The sequence below is a fragment of the Astatotilapia calliptera genome, chromosome 3 (assembly GCF_900246225.1).
Source record: "Astatotilapia calliptera chromosome 3, fAstCal1.2, whole genome shotgun sequence".
NCBI classification, from domain to species: domain Eukaryota; kingdom Metazoa; phylum Chordata; class Actinopteri; order Cichliformes; family Cichlidae; genus Astatotilapia; species Astatotilapia calliptera.
In genome coordinates, this window is record NC_039304.1 from 11,217,906 (window position 1) to 11,234,043 (window position 16,138).

A 16,138-nucleotide genomic window follows, 5' to 3' on the forward strand; every position below is an offset into this window, starting at 1 on the left:
CACATTTTTCTTATTTTTCTATTGAGAAATGCAAGTAAATGACTGTCACTTGGCATCTTAATCAGAAGTAGTAATGTGCTTTTTCCATTTTTTCCATTTTAGAAATTTGTAACACATTTTGAAAACTGATAGAAAACAATAATTATAATAATTTCAGCCATAAAAATATAATTTCAGTTAACGAACTTGCACATTCTGGTGGATTAACCATTAGAGAAACATCAAAAACTAAATTTGTATATCGTGGTGATATCACATCACAGTACTTCTGTAGTGCTGGGCAGATTAGGCTGGGTTAAAGCACAAGTCATTTCCACTTTTGAGAGACTAAAAAACGTCTTAAGCGTAATTACAGTGCAGCTGCAGTGGTTTCAGAAAATGATGGTGAACCACGGGTGTTGGTGGTGTTTGTACCTGAAGGAGTCCTTCAAAGTGAATGAGCTGCTTTGCTTGGCTTATTGTTTCTGCAGCAAAATGCAACGATCACTCACATTTAAAACCCTTTCATAGAAGAGGAAGTGATTTTTGTTCATAAAGCAACGTAGTAGCAGAGCCATTTGGACGTGCTGTGTTCGCAGCATAATGTGTGGCTTGAGCCATGAAGGAAAATCTGTTTGCATCGTTGCTGCTCACTCAGTACTCATTTAACCCACAGCTGGATGCAACAGGTTCTTGGACTCGAGTAGGAAACATTGTAGAGCACGACATAAATGTTTCAGTGAAAGAAATTTTGTTGCAGTCCGGTTTAATGACACAATATCAATTTGTGAGCATAAAGTACCAAAAAAATGGGAACAGAAAGACAAGGTCATTACTCAAAAGCCAGAATTTTTCAAGTCTCTCAGGTTATTCATGGAATTTCAATTTGCAGACTGTCTCACACACATTTGTGCATACTTGTGCTCTATCCTGTATCCTGGGGTGACCCTGGTAAATGCATTATGCATACAGCTCCCTCTCACATCCAGCTTCTTTTATACCTGTCATCTTGGCCTCGTGTCTTCTTTTCATCACCGCGTGATTTTTGTGCCTCTCTCCCTTTCCCTCTCTGTTTGCCCATCTTACTACATTTGTAATCAAGAAAAGCACTGTCTGACACTTCCATACCTCACTGACCCTAGTCTGTTTACTGCTTCTCTCCCAGCTTTCTTCCATCTCTCTTTCAAAGCAATAATCAGTGCAGTGTAGTGTGCGCTGCCTATTCGATCTCCCACCCTCTCTCTGCTCTTATGCCTTTTCCTATTACTCCCCCTGCTTTTACATTGTCTTCCCTCGTCATCCTCCTCTTCCTTCTTTCTCAATCTGCGACAAACCAATTAACTGCACTTTCCATGCCTCCAACTCCCCCTCTGCTTGTCCTTTCCCTTTGTCTCCCTCAAAATCTCTCTTGGTATCTCCTTCTCCCAGAGAAATGGCAAAGCATTGGCTCTGTGGTTAATTTGTTTGTCTTCATGCTGTCTCTTTGTTTATGCAGTAAGCCGTGACGTGCGTACATACCCATGCGTTTTAAAAGTCATACATATTCACACATAGTTATGCAGCTGAATGATGACACATATTAAAATAGTCCTCATGTTTATTTGACACTGCATTTACTGCCTTCTCTTGTGCATCATGCTTGGATTTAATTGATAAAATATTTAGTAACAAATGACAGACGCTCTGCTCAGAGGTTATACGTTAACTGTGTAGACGGTCAAACCCTACACACTCACAGCTGAACCCAGACAAACGTTTGAGCAGAGGCATTAAATGTATCCAACCTGTTACATCTACCCTTGTATTTGGGTTTTTTCTCCCACAATGTTATTGTGTCTTCGTCTCATCAGCCTCTGGTGTGTGCGTGCTACAACTGTATATGTGTGTCAGTCTACAAAACGTGTGTATAGATTAATGAAAGCAGAAGTATGCGTCTGTCTGTTTGTATCCTCTGTTAGTGATTTTGTGCTGCTAATGAGCTGAATATTGATGGCAGTTCGTCACTACCAAGCAGCCATCTGTGTGAGTGATCTATGGACATGTGTGTTCCCATGGGTGCCTAAAAGGGGGGAACAAGTGAAGCAAACGAGTCCACACTATTCAATTATGGAAAAAGCTTGTCCTATCATCCTTTGTGTTCTAATTATAGATTTATCGTCATACGGTTGCGTGTGTGTCGGATTTATTTACAAGGATCTGTGTACAAAAGGAGCAAGGGGTGAGCAGATGAAGATTTGTGTCTGATTCTCAGTTTACTATTGAATAAAATTAATTGCAAAGTTAATCTTAGATTGAATGTTTATTATTTCAGACTAATTCAAAGTCATTTAGACTTTCAGACCATTTTTTTTCCTTAATTGTCTTTAGAGTACCAGGGGCATTAGTTTGATCATACGGCAGCTGAAGCTGGTTGTTTGCTTGCTATTGAAGTCGCAGGCTGGCTTGAGTTAGAGCACCTCTCTCCAGGTTAGGCAGTCATCATTGGGACTTTTACTGGGAATGAAGCACATCTGCAGATTTCAATTTGTAGGGGTCTTTTAGACAGTCTGGCTGGAGTCGACTGAGCAGGTTCTGCAGGACAGAGACAGATGATGTTGGCACACAGCAGGAAGCAGCTGCTGCTGCTGTTGATTTAGACTCCGAATTGTTTTATTTGAACTACACCAGGCTTCAGAAATGTAACTTATTCCAAAATACACAAAAGATTTAGGTGCCGCATTAAGCAAAAATTAAACTAGATGAAGAAATCTTGATTAACTTAAACCTGGTAAGTCCAAATAAAGTCAATTGTGTGAATAAAATGCTTTAAAGTAGTTGAAGAAAAATGGTATTACTATGGGAAGAAGGCAAGCTGGCTAAAGTATTAACAGTAAAAGCGAGAGAGTGCGAAGTAGGAGCTAAGATAACAAAAGAATAATATGATATAAGAGAGGGAGCAAGTCGGTCGTGATCAATTGTTTTATCACACCGGTCTGGTTGAAGTGTGTTTCAAATCAAATCAAATCAAATCACTTTTTATTGTCACATCACATGTGCAGGCACACTGGCACAGCACATGCGAGTGAAATTCTTGTGTGCGAGCCCCACAAGCAACAGAGATGTGCAAACACAACAACACAAACGAGCAAAATACAAGAATGGCCAACCTGAAACTAATAAATATATGTACAATATATAATAGTGTATGCATTTCTGGATGTGTATACTAAATATTTTCCTGTGTGTGTGTGTGTGTGTGTGTGTGTGTGTGTATACACATTTTTACAAATTAAATAGTAAAAAAAAAAAAAATAATAATAATAATAAAATATATAAAATATACAGAGTTGAATATGTGCAAAACAAGTGGCATTTATATACAGTGTGGAGTGCATAATGTTAAAGTTCCAGTAGTGAAGCTGAGGTGTCTATGAAGTGTTCAGCAGTCTGATGGCCTGGTGGAAGAAGCTGTCTCTCAGTCTGCTGGTACGGGACCGGATGCTGCAGAACCTCCTTCCTGATGGAAGTAGTCTGAACAGTTTATGGCTGGGGTGACTGGAGTCCTTGATGATCCTCCCCGCTTTCCTCAGGCACCGCTTCCTGTAGATGTCTTGGAGGGAGGGAAGCTCACCTCCAATTATCCGTTCAGAGCACCGCACTACTCGCTGGAGAGCTTTGCGGTTGTAGGCGGTGCTGTTGCCATACCAGGTGGTGATGCATCCAGTGAGGATGCTCTCAATGGCACAGTGATAGAAGGTCCTGAGGATGCGGGGGCTCATGCCGAATCTTTTCAGTCTCCTGAGAAAGAAGAGGCGCTGCTGGGCCTTCTTCACTGTTTTGTTTGTGTGTACTGACCACGTAAGATCCTCAGCCAGATGTACACCAAGGAACCGGAAGCTGCTCACTCTCTCCACAGCAGCGCCGTTGATGGTGATGGGGGTGTGTACTTCTCTGCACCTCCGGAAGTCCACTATCAACTCCTTTGTCTTTGCGACGTTGAGGGTGAGATGGTTGTCTTGACACCAGTGGGTCAGGGTGCTGACCTCCTCCCTGTAAGCCGTCTCATCACCGTTGGTGATAAGACCCACCACTGTAGTGTCGTCCGCAAACTTCACAATGATGTTGGAGTTGTTAGTGGCTGTGCAGTCGTAGGTGTAGAGTGAGTACAGGAGAGGGCTCAGTACACACCCCTGTGGAGCACCAGTGTTCAGTGTGATGGGGGATGAGGTGATGCTGCCCAGTCTGACCACCTGGCGTCTGTCAGACAGGAAGCTAAGGATCCAGCTGCAGAGGGAGCTGCTCAGTCCTAGATCCTGCAGTTTCCTGTCCAGCTTCGAGGGAACGATGGTATTGAATGCTGAGCTGTAATCTACAAACAGCATCCTCACATACGTGTCTCTCTTCTCCAGGTGTGACAGGGCAGTGTGTAGTGTCAGGGCTATGGCATCATCAGTGGACCTGTTGTGGCGGTATGCAAACTGTAGAGGGTCCAGTGAGTCGGGTAGTGCAGAGCAGATGAAGTCCCTGACCAGCTTCTCGAAGCATTTGCTTACGATGGGGGTCAGGGCTACAGGTCGCCAGTCGTTCAATGAGGAGATGGTGGAGGATTTGGGTACAGGGACGACGGTGGCCATTTTGAAGCAGGCTGGGACTACAGACGGAGAGAGGGAAAGGTTGAAGATGTGCGTGAACACTCCAGCCAGCTGAGCCGCGCATGACCTGAGGACGCGGCCGGGAATCCCGTCCGGACCAGGGGTTTTGCACCGTTGTTGGACTTGACACCCTGAATCCTTTCAGAAATATCTTTTTTTTTCTATTATTAGTTTAATTCTGTTTAGAATAAACCACAGTGTTGACCAAAGAAACTGAAAGGCCAGTGACATAGTGTAATTCAGTCATTGTGTTACTTACTGACTGAATGTGTCATGCAATGTGTCATGTAATGTGTCATGTGTTCAGCTGTGGCTCGCCAGTCGGCCTTGTTAGACCATTTAATAATTTGTGAGCTCCTGTTCCTTACAAATAAATATAGAGGGACAACAGAAGAGCAATCAAATCATCATAGTTTTGTCAATGTGGAAATGAGTTTCCTCAGATATGGCAGACCGTTGTCCTTTTTTTGCACACAGCTTCGGTTTATCTTATTCCAAGATTATAAGACTGAACACCTTCCGCAGTCTTTCACTTAATGGACATGACCTCTTGTGCATGAGTAAATTTTTTTTAAAGTCGCTGATGATATGTTTTGTTTTGGATATGTTTAATTAAAGACGGGACTCATCACACCATTTATTAAAACCATCAAGGACTGGGCCATGGGTGGTCTCGTTATCCTGAAGCTGTCTAACAATAACAGTCATGTGCATACTTTTAAAAGGGTCCCGTTTTCATACCTTTTAGGCAAGCAAATGGTTACAGATGCCAAATTAACCGCTTTTATAGGAAAATTAGCGTTTTCTTCAGTAAAGTAAATGCAGGTTTATGGCAGCGGGGTGAGAGAGGGGGGTGTGTGAGAGTGAGACAAAGACGTGTAGAAGATCTTCAAAACATCTCCAGAGTTGTTGAAGATGTTTTCAAGAACTGTAGAAATGACACACAAGATTCTCTTATATTGAATGGTTCATTCTCGTTGAATATGACGCCACTAAGATGTTCTTAGTTCTTTAAATGTTTTGCAACAAACGGTGTCATTGTTCAACTCTTACTGCAGATTATCTTCATCCCCCCCCAAATTCCACTGAGACTCGGATTCGGCGTGTGTAAACCTGTCCACTTGCTGACACTTTAAATGAAATGTTAGCTTGTAAGATGATGTTTTGACCTTTCATTATCTCCTTATTTCAGCTTATAACTCAGTCACATATCATTTGTTTATTTTTAAACAATATCAAGTGTCACACCGTGTTTGGGAATTAATTCAAACCAGTTTAAAAAATCGTTTTCAATCACTATTTGAGTTGATTAGGTCAAAGCCTTAGTAGTCAAACATCATTCTTTGGCGGTCACAGTCTGTTAATCCCCTGCAGTGTGACAGAAGTGAGAAATGTGCCATTTAGCATAATTGCAATTAAGACTTGGAAAAAGAGCAGACGGGCTAACACGTGCATTAACTTGCTTGGTGTAGAGTGGCCTACCAGACTTTAGGTTAGCTGAGATTACAATTCTACTGTTGGTTAAATACTAAACCAGTTAAATCAGTGTTAGCTGAGTTTGCTCACTGAGTCTTATTTAATAAAACATGATGTTAATTATGTGCATTGTGGTTACATTCATGTCAGAAGTTATGATAAAGGAGGTTATGTTTTGGGGTCATAGCCCTTACCCATGACCTCCGGTTCCAAAAAGCTAAGAGCTCAGGGACCCCCTCTCTTCTCACGCCCAGATCTCACACTGACAGGAAGTGATTGAATTACCATGGTTACAGGGCATTCCTCTTTGATGTATCCACCGTTTTAAATCGGTGGACTTAAAATTAGGTGGTTTAAAGTTGCAAATGTCTCTTTGTCCATCAGCTAAAAGCCCCCACACATATAAAGTTGAGTGTGGCGGCTCAGCTGCAGCTGATTTTAGGGAGGAGCTAAAGATTCGCCCACGGTGACCTTTGAATCACACTCAGCTGCCGAACATGCCCCCACACTGTATTAATCCAAACTATAATTTCACAACGGAAGCATAAATGAAAGATTAAAAATAAGTGTTCACAAACAGAGAAGAAAATGGACCCAATTACTGCCTGACTTGGCAGACGGTTGAATTTGAGGAGCAACAACATGCACATTAATATCACATTAATTTCACAGTAGCTCCATTTACCCGCCAAGATCAGTGGAGGCACGCAAACACTTTGGAGTATGTACTCCTTCAATCTAAAAAGTACAAGCTTGTCTCTGTTATTGAAGTAATAAGTTTGGCTCGTTAATATGGCGTTAATTTTGTCATCATTAGCCAAAAGCTCAGTGTACTGCCATTTCTGTCATGGTATTAAAGCAGTTGCAAGGTAAGCTGCTTTAACACACCTTAAGTGGCAGCAACAAATGCTGTTTTAGTTTTTTTTTTAAAGATCTCAAAATATCCGAGGGATTTAACAAGCAGCTTTGATGTAGCAAAGACTAGATTAAAATACAGAGTGACTTTTCCAGCATGCTTACAGGCTCAGAGTACAATTTACACAATAGGTAAACTAGATATTATCCTGTAATACACCTTCCAGAAGACATGAGCTGCTGCTTGTGCTGCAGACTAGTTTGTTGAAAGTACATTATAAAAACTACAGGCTGATACTGTGTTATTGATAGAGGAGGGAAAGAGACTACATAGAAACCTACCAAGCAGGCACATCTCCTCTTCACACGATGTTCTCTATTTGATGGTACTCTGCTGTATGTGATGCAGACAGCTGAGAGTAGGAATCGGCACACTGTGGTGTCATTGGAGATGTATTCAAACATACCTGATTGGTGTGTGTTAACAACAGTTTAGCACACTGCTCAGTTTAACATGCTGCTTATTTTTTTTGCATTAGCATCAGCATCATAAGCCCACAATTGACTAGTTGGCACAGTGCGCATGTTGTCAATATGACTAATTCAGATAAATGGCAGGCTCCCATGGCTTCACTAACGGTTCATCTGTATTTATAGACCGTATCACAATGTAAGCTAAATCTGGTGATTGCTACTTTACATGAAGACAACAGTATTGTCGTTTAATGCTGAATGCATTTAATCCCATCAGCCAATTCATATGCTGTGCTATTACTGGGTTGGACGTGATCACACAGATTTGTCAGCGATATATATTCATGATGGGAATCTCCTGTTCCAGCACATCTTAAAGGTGCTCTGAGATCTATGACTCTGGAGGCTATTTGAGAGTATTGTGACAATCCACCGTATCCTGCTAAAAGGAGTCATCAGGAGATGGTCAGTAGCAATGCTCGGGTAGGCTGTGGCATTTAAAAAGATCATCCATTGCTTTTCATATCTTCTGTTTGGTGACTCTGCTGAGAATTGTAGCCTCTGTTTCCTATACTGAGCTGATACAAGTTTCTGTTGCCGTAGCCCATCTGCTTTGAGGTTCAACATGTTGTGCACTCGGAGATGCCCTTCTACATACCTCGGTTATAACAAGTGGTTATTTGAGTTTGTTTCCTTCCTATCAGCTCAAAGCAGTCTGGCCCTTCTCCTGACCTCTGCCATCAACAAAACATTTTCACCCAGAGAACTGCTGCTTGCCGGATATTTGCTTTTTTTCCAGACAGTTCTGTGTAAACCCTAGAAAAAGGTGATAGTTTGACAAAATTTCAGTAGAAATCCAGTTTGTGAAATGCTCACATCAGTCTGACACCAACAACCATAGCACATTCAAAGTCGCTGAACTCACCTTGTTGCCATTCTGATGCTCCGTTTGAACTTTGACACTTTGGTCTGAGTGCATTTAAGTGCTGCCTTGTGATCTGCTGATTAGATATTTGCATTAACATATAGTTTAACAGGTTTAGATGGGGCAGGCGAGTGTAAGTAACCCCTAAGATTACAAACTCAAATTTCTGCTCAGGGTCTCTATCTCTAGTGACATGCTTTAGTTTTCTATATTAAAAGACCTCAAACATCAAAATATCTTTGCTTTTGTTTTTGCCCCATGTGACATTTAAGTGTAAAGTAATTTTCAGTTCAAGTCACATAACTGTGTGCACTGAGCACAGATTTGATGTCAGTTTATTGTCCTGTTTTGCAGGCATCGCTCTGGAGAAGGTGTTTGACTACAGTGAATACTGGGAAGTAGCCAGAGGCTTGTATGCTCCGTTTGATTGCACTGCCACCATGAAATCTGGCAATGCCGACGTGTATGAGAATGAGATACCCGGGGGACAGTACACCAACCTTCACTTCCAGGTACAGTTAAATGCTGCTGTTTTGTTTTTGCCTGTCAGTGGATTATTTCGAGGCTAAAAACATTAGGTTACTGCATTGTACGAATCCAATTCCAAAATTTGCGACTGGTACGATGAACTGCGTTCACGCTGTGCCTGTTTTCTAATGCGCTGACACCTGAGGTCCCAAAGATCACACGTATCCAGTACTGATTTTCAGCCCTTGCATTCTGTTGTCATTTACATTTTACACAGCGTCCCAGTGTTTTGTAACTGGGTTTGTATCTGGTTAACTTAAAATGGAGAAACAGGTTCTCTGTGTCTATTAGCTCAATAAAACATCATCTGTTTCAGTCACTGTTGTTAACATGGTTGTGCTTAAAGTTCAAAGCTCAGAAACTTGAGTAAAAGCTGCTTATTCCAGTGTTTGTGAATGCTGTGCCAAAATACAAGCAAGACTCTGCAGCGTTTGTGCTGTTAGAGTCACACTGAAAAATTTAAGAGATCATTTCAAAGTGATTTAAACCGCAGGACCGTCGCTGTAGAATTCTTCCCAAGTGTTCAGCTGCAGGACTGGCTTGTCCAGCATTCCTTGATTTTTCTCTTAAATTGGTTGTAATGAAAAGAAAAGCTTACTCGGTTCATTGGTCTATTGCAGGCTCACAGTATGGGACTGGGCAACAAGTTCAAGGAGGTGAAGAAGGCCTACGCAGAGGCCAACAAACTACTTGGAGACCTTATTAAGGTGAGACATGGACACGGAGCGTCCCAGCTTGCTCTTTATTTTCATGAGCAAGCTTTAATTTAGTTTACCAGCACAACAAAGATGCATTTGGAGTCAGTGATGATAGTGGCCTCAACACCCAGCTGCAGTAACTGATGCCAGAAAGTCCTAATTTAACTTGGCAGATAAGAGTATATTAGAAAGTCCTTGATTTAGGAGCATCAGCTGTGTTGGTTTACATTATCTTCTTAAACAGAGCCGTATAAATGGGTTTGGGGAAATGAGTAGAATGCACAAGGTCGGGCACATTTGCAGCGTTAATGATGTTTTACTTTGTAATATTATGTCTGACTTGGGTCACGTGAATTTCCTGCTGAAAGCACAATTAGAAATGAGTTTTCCATATTCTTTCATCAGCCTGGCTCTCACTGACTCAGTCTGCCAAGCCGCCCCTCTTTCCTGGCTTGGCTGAGCAAAACAATCCCAGATTAAGTTAGGTGCGTTCACTGTTCTGTGCAGTCTGAATTCACTTTCAGTGCAGCAGTATATTTGGCTTTCCTCAGCTCCCTTTTCCTCCGAGTAATTTTGTTGTGTGCCTAACTTTTTATAGCTTTGTCACTTCCCTTGCTAGACTTGCTTATCTTTTCCCGGCTAGTCTACATTAGGCTCATTTATCCTCTCATTAACCAGGTGGATTTAACGTAACTTCAGCCATCACTAATTGTAGTCACGGACAGGGAGCTCTGCTGGAACGCTGTCATTCTGTGCCTAGGCTGACCTCCTGCCTGCTTCTTGTTTATCTTTCATTAATTACTATGTTTTTCACATTTCTTTTTCTCTCCCTGTAATTATTTTGTTCTTTCTTTTGCATTTTCTTTCATTATCGAGCCACCCTCTCACGTTCCTTCTGTTCTCCATTCCACATGCTGCTTTCTGCATTTATTCTCAGCCATCTCTTTATTTTGCTTTTTCTTACCTTAGACATGCTCCCATGGATTCCCCATTATTTTATCACCACCTTCTCTCTTTCTTTAGGTCTCTCAATTTTCCCTCTCTGGTCCCTTCTCCCTAATTTTCTCTCCCCCTTTATGTTTTCCTCATCAATCCCCTACCCCTCTGCCCATGCCTCTCTATCAATTCAATTAAGACTCTGTGGGCTTCACTGCACAAGCCAATGTTGGCTTAATGTGCCTACGGGCCCTGCTATGCTCTCCGTTGTATCCTGTTAGCTCGACAATGGCTGTGTCTCTCACACTGCTGGTTTGTCGATAAGGGAGAAGGAGTGCGCTTGTCAGATATAGACATGGAGTACACACACCACATACTGCACTGGCAGTAAGCAGTGCACCTAAAGTATATGCCCACACGCACCACGGCGAAGCCCATATCTTTGAAGTTTAGTGCCGTCAGTGAAGGATAAATGGGGATACTTTCCTCATTTTAATCAAGAACACAGCTCTAATTATTTCAGATTAAAAAACAAAGTTAAATGTCTAATCGTCTTCAAAGCATTTACATAAAAGTGATTTGCATTAAAGGGATTGTTTACTTCACAGAGTCTATTAATTCATGTTTTCTTGCAGTGGGTGTCATGTTCTGAATTAAGAAATCAAGATATTTGTACTGGATGTCTCAACTTACAAAACTGCATCATTACTTAAGCTCATGGGCCTCTCACTCAGTACCAGACAACATCAAACTCGACACGGGAATCTGGGAGATTTTCATAAAATGCTTATAAGCCTGACAGTTTCATAGCTTAATATTAATTCCAGATGTGCAGCTGAATATAATCATTACGTTGCTTGCTGAGTATCCTGTACCAGTTCTGTAAATCTGCCTTAATCCACAGACTTGATTTACAATTATAAACAGGTATAAAACTACCTCATTAGTTTTCCTTCGCATTAGTGACCATGAAGTTCAGAAAGATCAGATTGAATCTGTTAATGATCGTGGACCAGCCGTTCGTTTGCATGCAGAGCATTTGAACTATGACTATTTAATGACCCAAGCTACAATGACTCTACTAAATATGACACCTGCAGTAGGATTAGGATTGTGCTCTGTTTTCATGTATGTATCACATACAGTTTAATTAGGTTTAAAAGCATGCATGTGGTAAAATGTAGTGCTGGGAATGCTAAGCTGAAAAGAACCATTGATGATATGACCTTGAAACTGGTGAGCAGCTATAGAATAGAGACACAAGATTTGTTTCCCTTTTCCACAACACATCATGTACGCTGCGTGTTTTGGTTGATGTCAGTCTCCTTTGCCCTCCTGTCAGCCTACTGGTCACATAGTGCATAGTATATGTACAGTATCACTACTGAGCCGACAAACCTTGTCTGGAAGATAAGAAGGGCTCTTGTCTCGTTCTAAATCTACTCGTTACTGGTTGGAAGACTCGAGTGAGAAACCCCCACACACGAACAGATGGCTCCAGTGTTTGTGTCAGTGATATGAACTGAAAATGCACATAAAGCAACGAGCATTTCTAAAGTTAATTTTTATCTACGCAAATGTCAGCGCAACATGCATTGCAGCAAAAGCTGCTGGGTTAATTGGCAATGACTTGCATATTGCTTGAGCATAAGTTGTCAAACTCACCAGGGCCTCCCTTCCTCGATTTCCCTGCTTTTAACTTGTTTTGCTATCAACTTCCAGTCTCCTCCTCTCTCTCAGCTACATCTGTCTCAGAGCTTGTCGGTATAAAGAGGACAGCTTGTATATGCATTTGTGAGTGTGCTCTGTCTTCTTCCCTTACCCTGTCACTTTCCTCTTGCAATTACAAGCACGTATCCACTCACCTCCCCATCTCAAAACACACTCGGTCTCATACTTCGAGGTGGACCACCTCCTTGTATTGCCCGTGGGGCTGCAGATGTCTACTGCTCTTCTCTGTTTGCTTCTGTCTCTCCTCCCCTCGGTTAATCTGTCCATCCCTTTATTTCTCCCTCTTAGTCTTCCTGCCTCACTCTTCATCACCCCGTCTGCAGTCTCTCCCCACTCTCACTCTCCAGTTTCATTTGGTCTCATCTCCTCCTCCATCACCGCCTCCCACCTTCCCTCATTTCGATTACTTCCTTCATGTATCTCTAATCTTTCTATCGTTCCTCCCCTCCCCCTCTTCTCTAAGCCTCTCGTTATCGCTCCTCTCTCGTCTCCTCCCCTCGTGACAGGTACCATTCTTCACTCTGCTCCTAGCTTGGCTGGCTGGGCAGGGCGTGTATGTGTTTTCGTTACATTTGCCTTCTCCCTGAAACAGTCGCGCACACACTGATCTGGATGATATAATCCTACACTCTTTAGGGCAGTTCAGGTTTGGATAGTTGCATTTCGAGCAAAGTACACAGATGCACACACAAAATCCACCGGCATGCCGCACACTCAAACGTGCCATTGTGCCACATTTCTGCTGCCAGGGGTGCGAAGTCACGCAGGACCACTTAGTGAGGACTGCACATTAGTTGAAGAGAAAGATGGACAGAGGGTGGAAGAGCAGTGTGAGAGAAAAGGAAGACGGAGGTGGTGGGAACAGAAAGAGCCGCTGGAGGTGGGTGAGGGTGGAACAGGGCTCGTGTCTCAGATGTGATAATGAGAGCTTTAATTTGGATTAATCGGCATTAATTCCTGATAAAAAGCATTTATGGGAGAGAGGCAGAAATGACAGGAGCTAATTTAATCTCCCTATTCAGTCTCCAAAGTAGCTTTGGGTAACAGAATGTAAAATATGTCCAGTGTAAATTATTTAGCACTGTATCTATACAACGGTAAACATGTGCGTAGATGTTTATTTTTATGTTCAGCCTTGCCAAAGTGTGACTCGATGAATGGCAATGTCAGTAAGTGGGTCAGTTTCTCTGCCATCTCAGCTACTGAAAGGATCAACATGAACATTTACAGAGAAACTTCTGCTCCCCAGGACAAAGACTGTTAGTTTTTTCCTTTTTCTGTTTTAGTGACGCTCTGAAATTGAACGCAGGACCTTCAATTGATCAGATTTCTCTCTGCGCGTCTCAACATCTCAGAGCAGATTGTTACAAATTTTATATCCAATCTGGTCCCAGTATGTCTTTCCCAGAGGGAATCCAGCGACTCTCCTCAAGGTTTCTGGCTGAATAAGATGTAGATGTAACACGGTGCACTGTCAACCTTTTAGCGGGGCTTAACACCCGGTTTCTTGGTCTTGTCAGGGGGAAAAGATAACAGCAGGCGTTTTCTACTGCAGTGCATTTTGTTCAGAGGCTCAAGAAGCTGATTACTTATGTCAGTCCAGTCAAAAGCTAAACTCCCCTCTAAAGTAGTGGCATAAAGACACCATCTTATCAGTAAGACGGAGAGCGATCAGCAGCCAAGAGTCTGAGCTCGGCTTCGCGCAGGAACAGAGGAAATCAGATTTTTCTAACCCGACCACAATGTGATTTTCCTCACTCCTCGTCTAAAAATATAGGAAAGCTCACACATCATATATAGCTCATACACCGCTGAAAATATGATTTCTCTTTTTCCCCGTGTGTGAGGCATCCGGAGAGAGTTGGAGGTGGGTGATTCATCAACAGAGATTGATAATGAGAGTAACACTCGTGATGTTACTGTGGATCAAGCAAAAAGAAATATTTGGCAGACGGACTAGAGAGAAGAGGGATGGGAACGGGACCAAGTTGATTCATGAAGAGTAAAAATCCAACATGTTGGCTTTTAGTGTAAAGACAAAGGTCAAGATAGTGAGTGAGGGATGAAGTAAGAAGGCTGTTCTGTGAAGATGGGTAATAAAGATGGAAAGATGTAACACCTGTGCAGTGAAAGGAGGAGAAACATGAACTCCAGACGCAGAGAAAACTAAGCAACATTGAGCTTTGCTGTGTTTTGATCGATTTTAAGTAACTCAGCAGTATGCTTTTGTTTGACATCTCCACAGTTTGTATTAACAACCGGCTCAAATCTCTCAAGGTTTTTTGCAGTCGTTCATTGTGTAAAAGCAGGGTGTCATTATAGCCTCTACTCACAAACCCCGTCAACCTGAACTACAGGTGTTGTAGCCGACAATGCTGAAGGGAGATGCATTTCTTCTATCTTGTTTCTTGTCTCGCTGCGTAATCACTTGCACTTGTCCTTTGAACATAGTCCAAATGGTTTTGGACTTTAGCAGGCATCCTGGGGCTGTTCTTGACACTTTGCTTCTGATTGCACAGAAACAAGTTTCAAAAGAACTGATCTGATCGTGTTGATGTTTGTTAAAATGCAGTTGCACAGTGGGAGGAACCGTTTGAGACACTTTCATTATTTTTGTCACTTAAGTATTGTTTTTTTTAACCAAAGATGTTATAATGCTGTATCAGGATTTGCTCTGTTGATCTGACAGTGTAGCTTAAATCGTTTATACTGTTGCTTCCACTGATGGCATTTTCTATTTTTACAGCAGCTTGACATGAAAAAAGTCAGTATTGCTATGTCTAAACACAAAAAGCGCTTACACACATTCTCGTTTTGCAATCTTAGTGAGGACATCTAGTTCACATAATGCTGCTTACCTTACCCCTAACCATCAAAAATGAATGCCTAACCATAACTTAATTGTAACCCTGGCATTAAAACCACATTTTGAACCTGAAAATGCCTTCAAACTCGTGAGGACTGGTGTGCATGTCCTCTCTTGGTCCCCACAAGTATAGTAGAATGCCAGTTTCTGGTCCTCACAAAGATGCCTAAACAGGAACACACACACACACACGGGGCTGTAGTTGTTGAAAGACTGAAGTGATCCCACGAGTTCAGATAGCCTAACAAGCACCCAAATCCCAGGAGGTTGTAGTAATCCCAGAGGGATGTGTGTGCTTTATTTCTTCCTCACAATAATTTGGTGTCGCTTCTTTGAGAAATAGGTGTCAAGGTCTTTGTTTGGGGATTCCTCAGGGAATGTCAGCTTAATCTATATTTGTTCATCCATTTTCTCTCCTTGCTCTCTCTCCTTTTGAGTGCTCTAATTGCCTTGGAAATAGACTTTGTGTAAAACGTGGACCCGCTTCCTGCATGCGCTGCTCCTTCAGCTGTCAGTTCTTACATTTACAGACGATGCATCGGGGTTGAAAACAACCCCAAAAACCAAAATGTGAAAATGGTTTTTAAATTTAGAAGAGGTTAAATCTGGAAAGTGAAACTAACAGCATCTTTTCTGTTTTATTCCCCCTTGGCTCTCTCTTTCTAACAGATAATAAAATGTTAAGGACTGAGTACAAACCGTAGTGTTTGTTTATGAGATTGGAAGTTGGTGAGTCATATTAATTGACCCCTTTCTCACTTTAATGGTCCAAGCACCAGATGGAAGTCAACAGGAAAGCCTTAAATTTGCGTCTCCAATCATTACAATAAGAGTAATGTGTGCAACTGATATTTGCACCAGTGTCCTGTTCAGTCTGAAGTGACTCTACCTATCACCATTATGCTAATAGGGATCGCTATTACCATAATGATATGCCATTATAAATAATGAAAGAGTGAATACGTGTGATTTTAATGAATGTTTTCTGCACCCTTTTTTCTTCCCTCCTCGTTTTCAGGTTCATTCTGTTTTCACGGAG

At 42.0% G+C, this 16,138-nt stretch overlaps 1 protein-coding gene across 4 annotated transcripts in view; it reads left to right on the top strand.

Moving 5' to 3' along the window:
• Window positions 1-16,138, top strand: part of pcxb (pyruvate carboxylase b) — a 291,444-nt gene that overhangs the window by 253,841 nt on the left and 21,465 nt on the right. For all 4 annotated transcript variants that reach the window (XM_026161745.1, XM_026161746.1, XM_026161748.1 and 1 more), the window contains exons 20-21: window positions 8,695-8,852; window positions 9,489-9,575. In XM_026161745.1, the coding sequence (XP_026017530.1) occupies window positions 8,695-8,852; window positions 9,489-9,575 (245 nt within the window). The remainder of the gene's footprint in view (window positions 1-8,694; window positions 8,853-9,488; window positions 9,576-16,138) is intronic.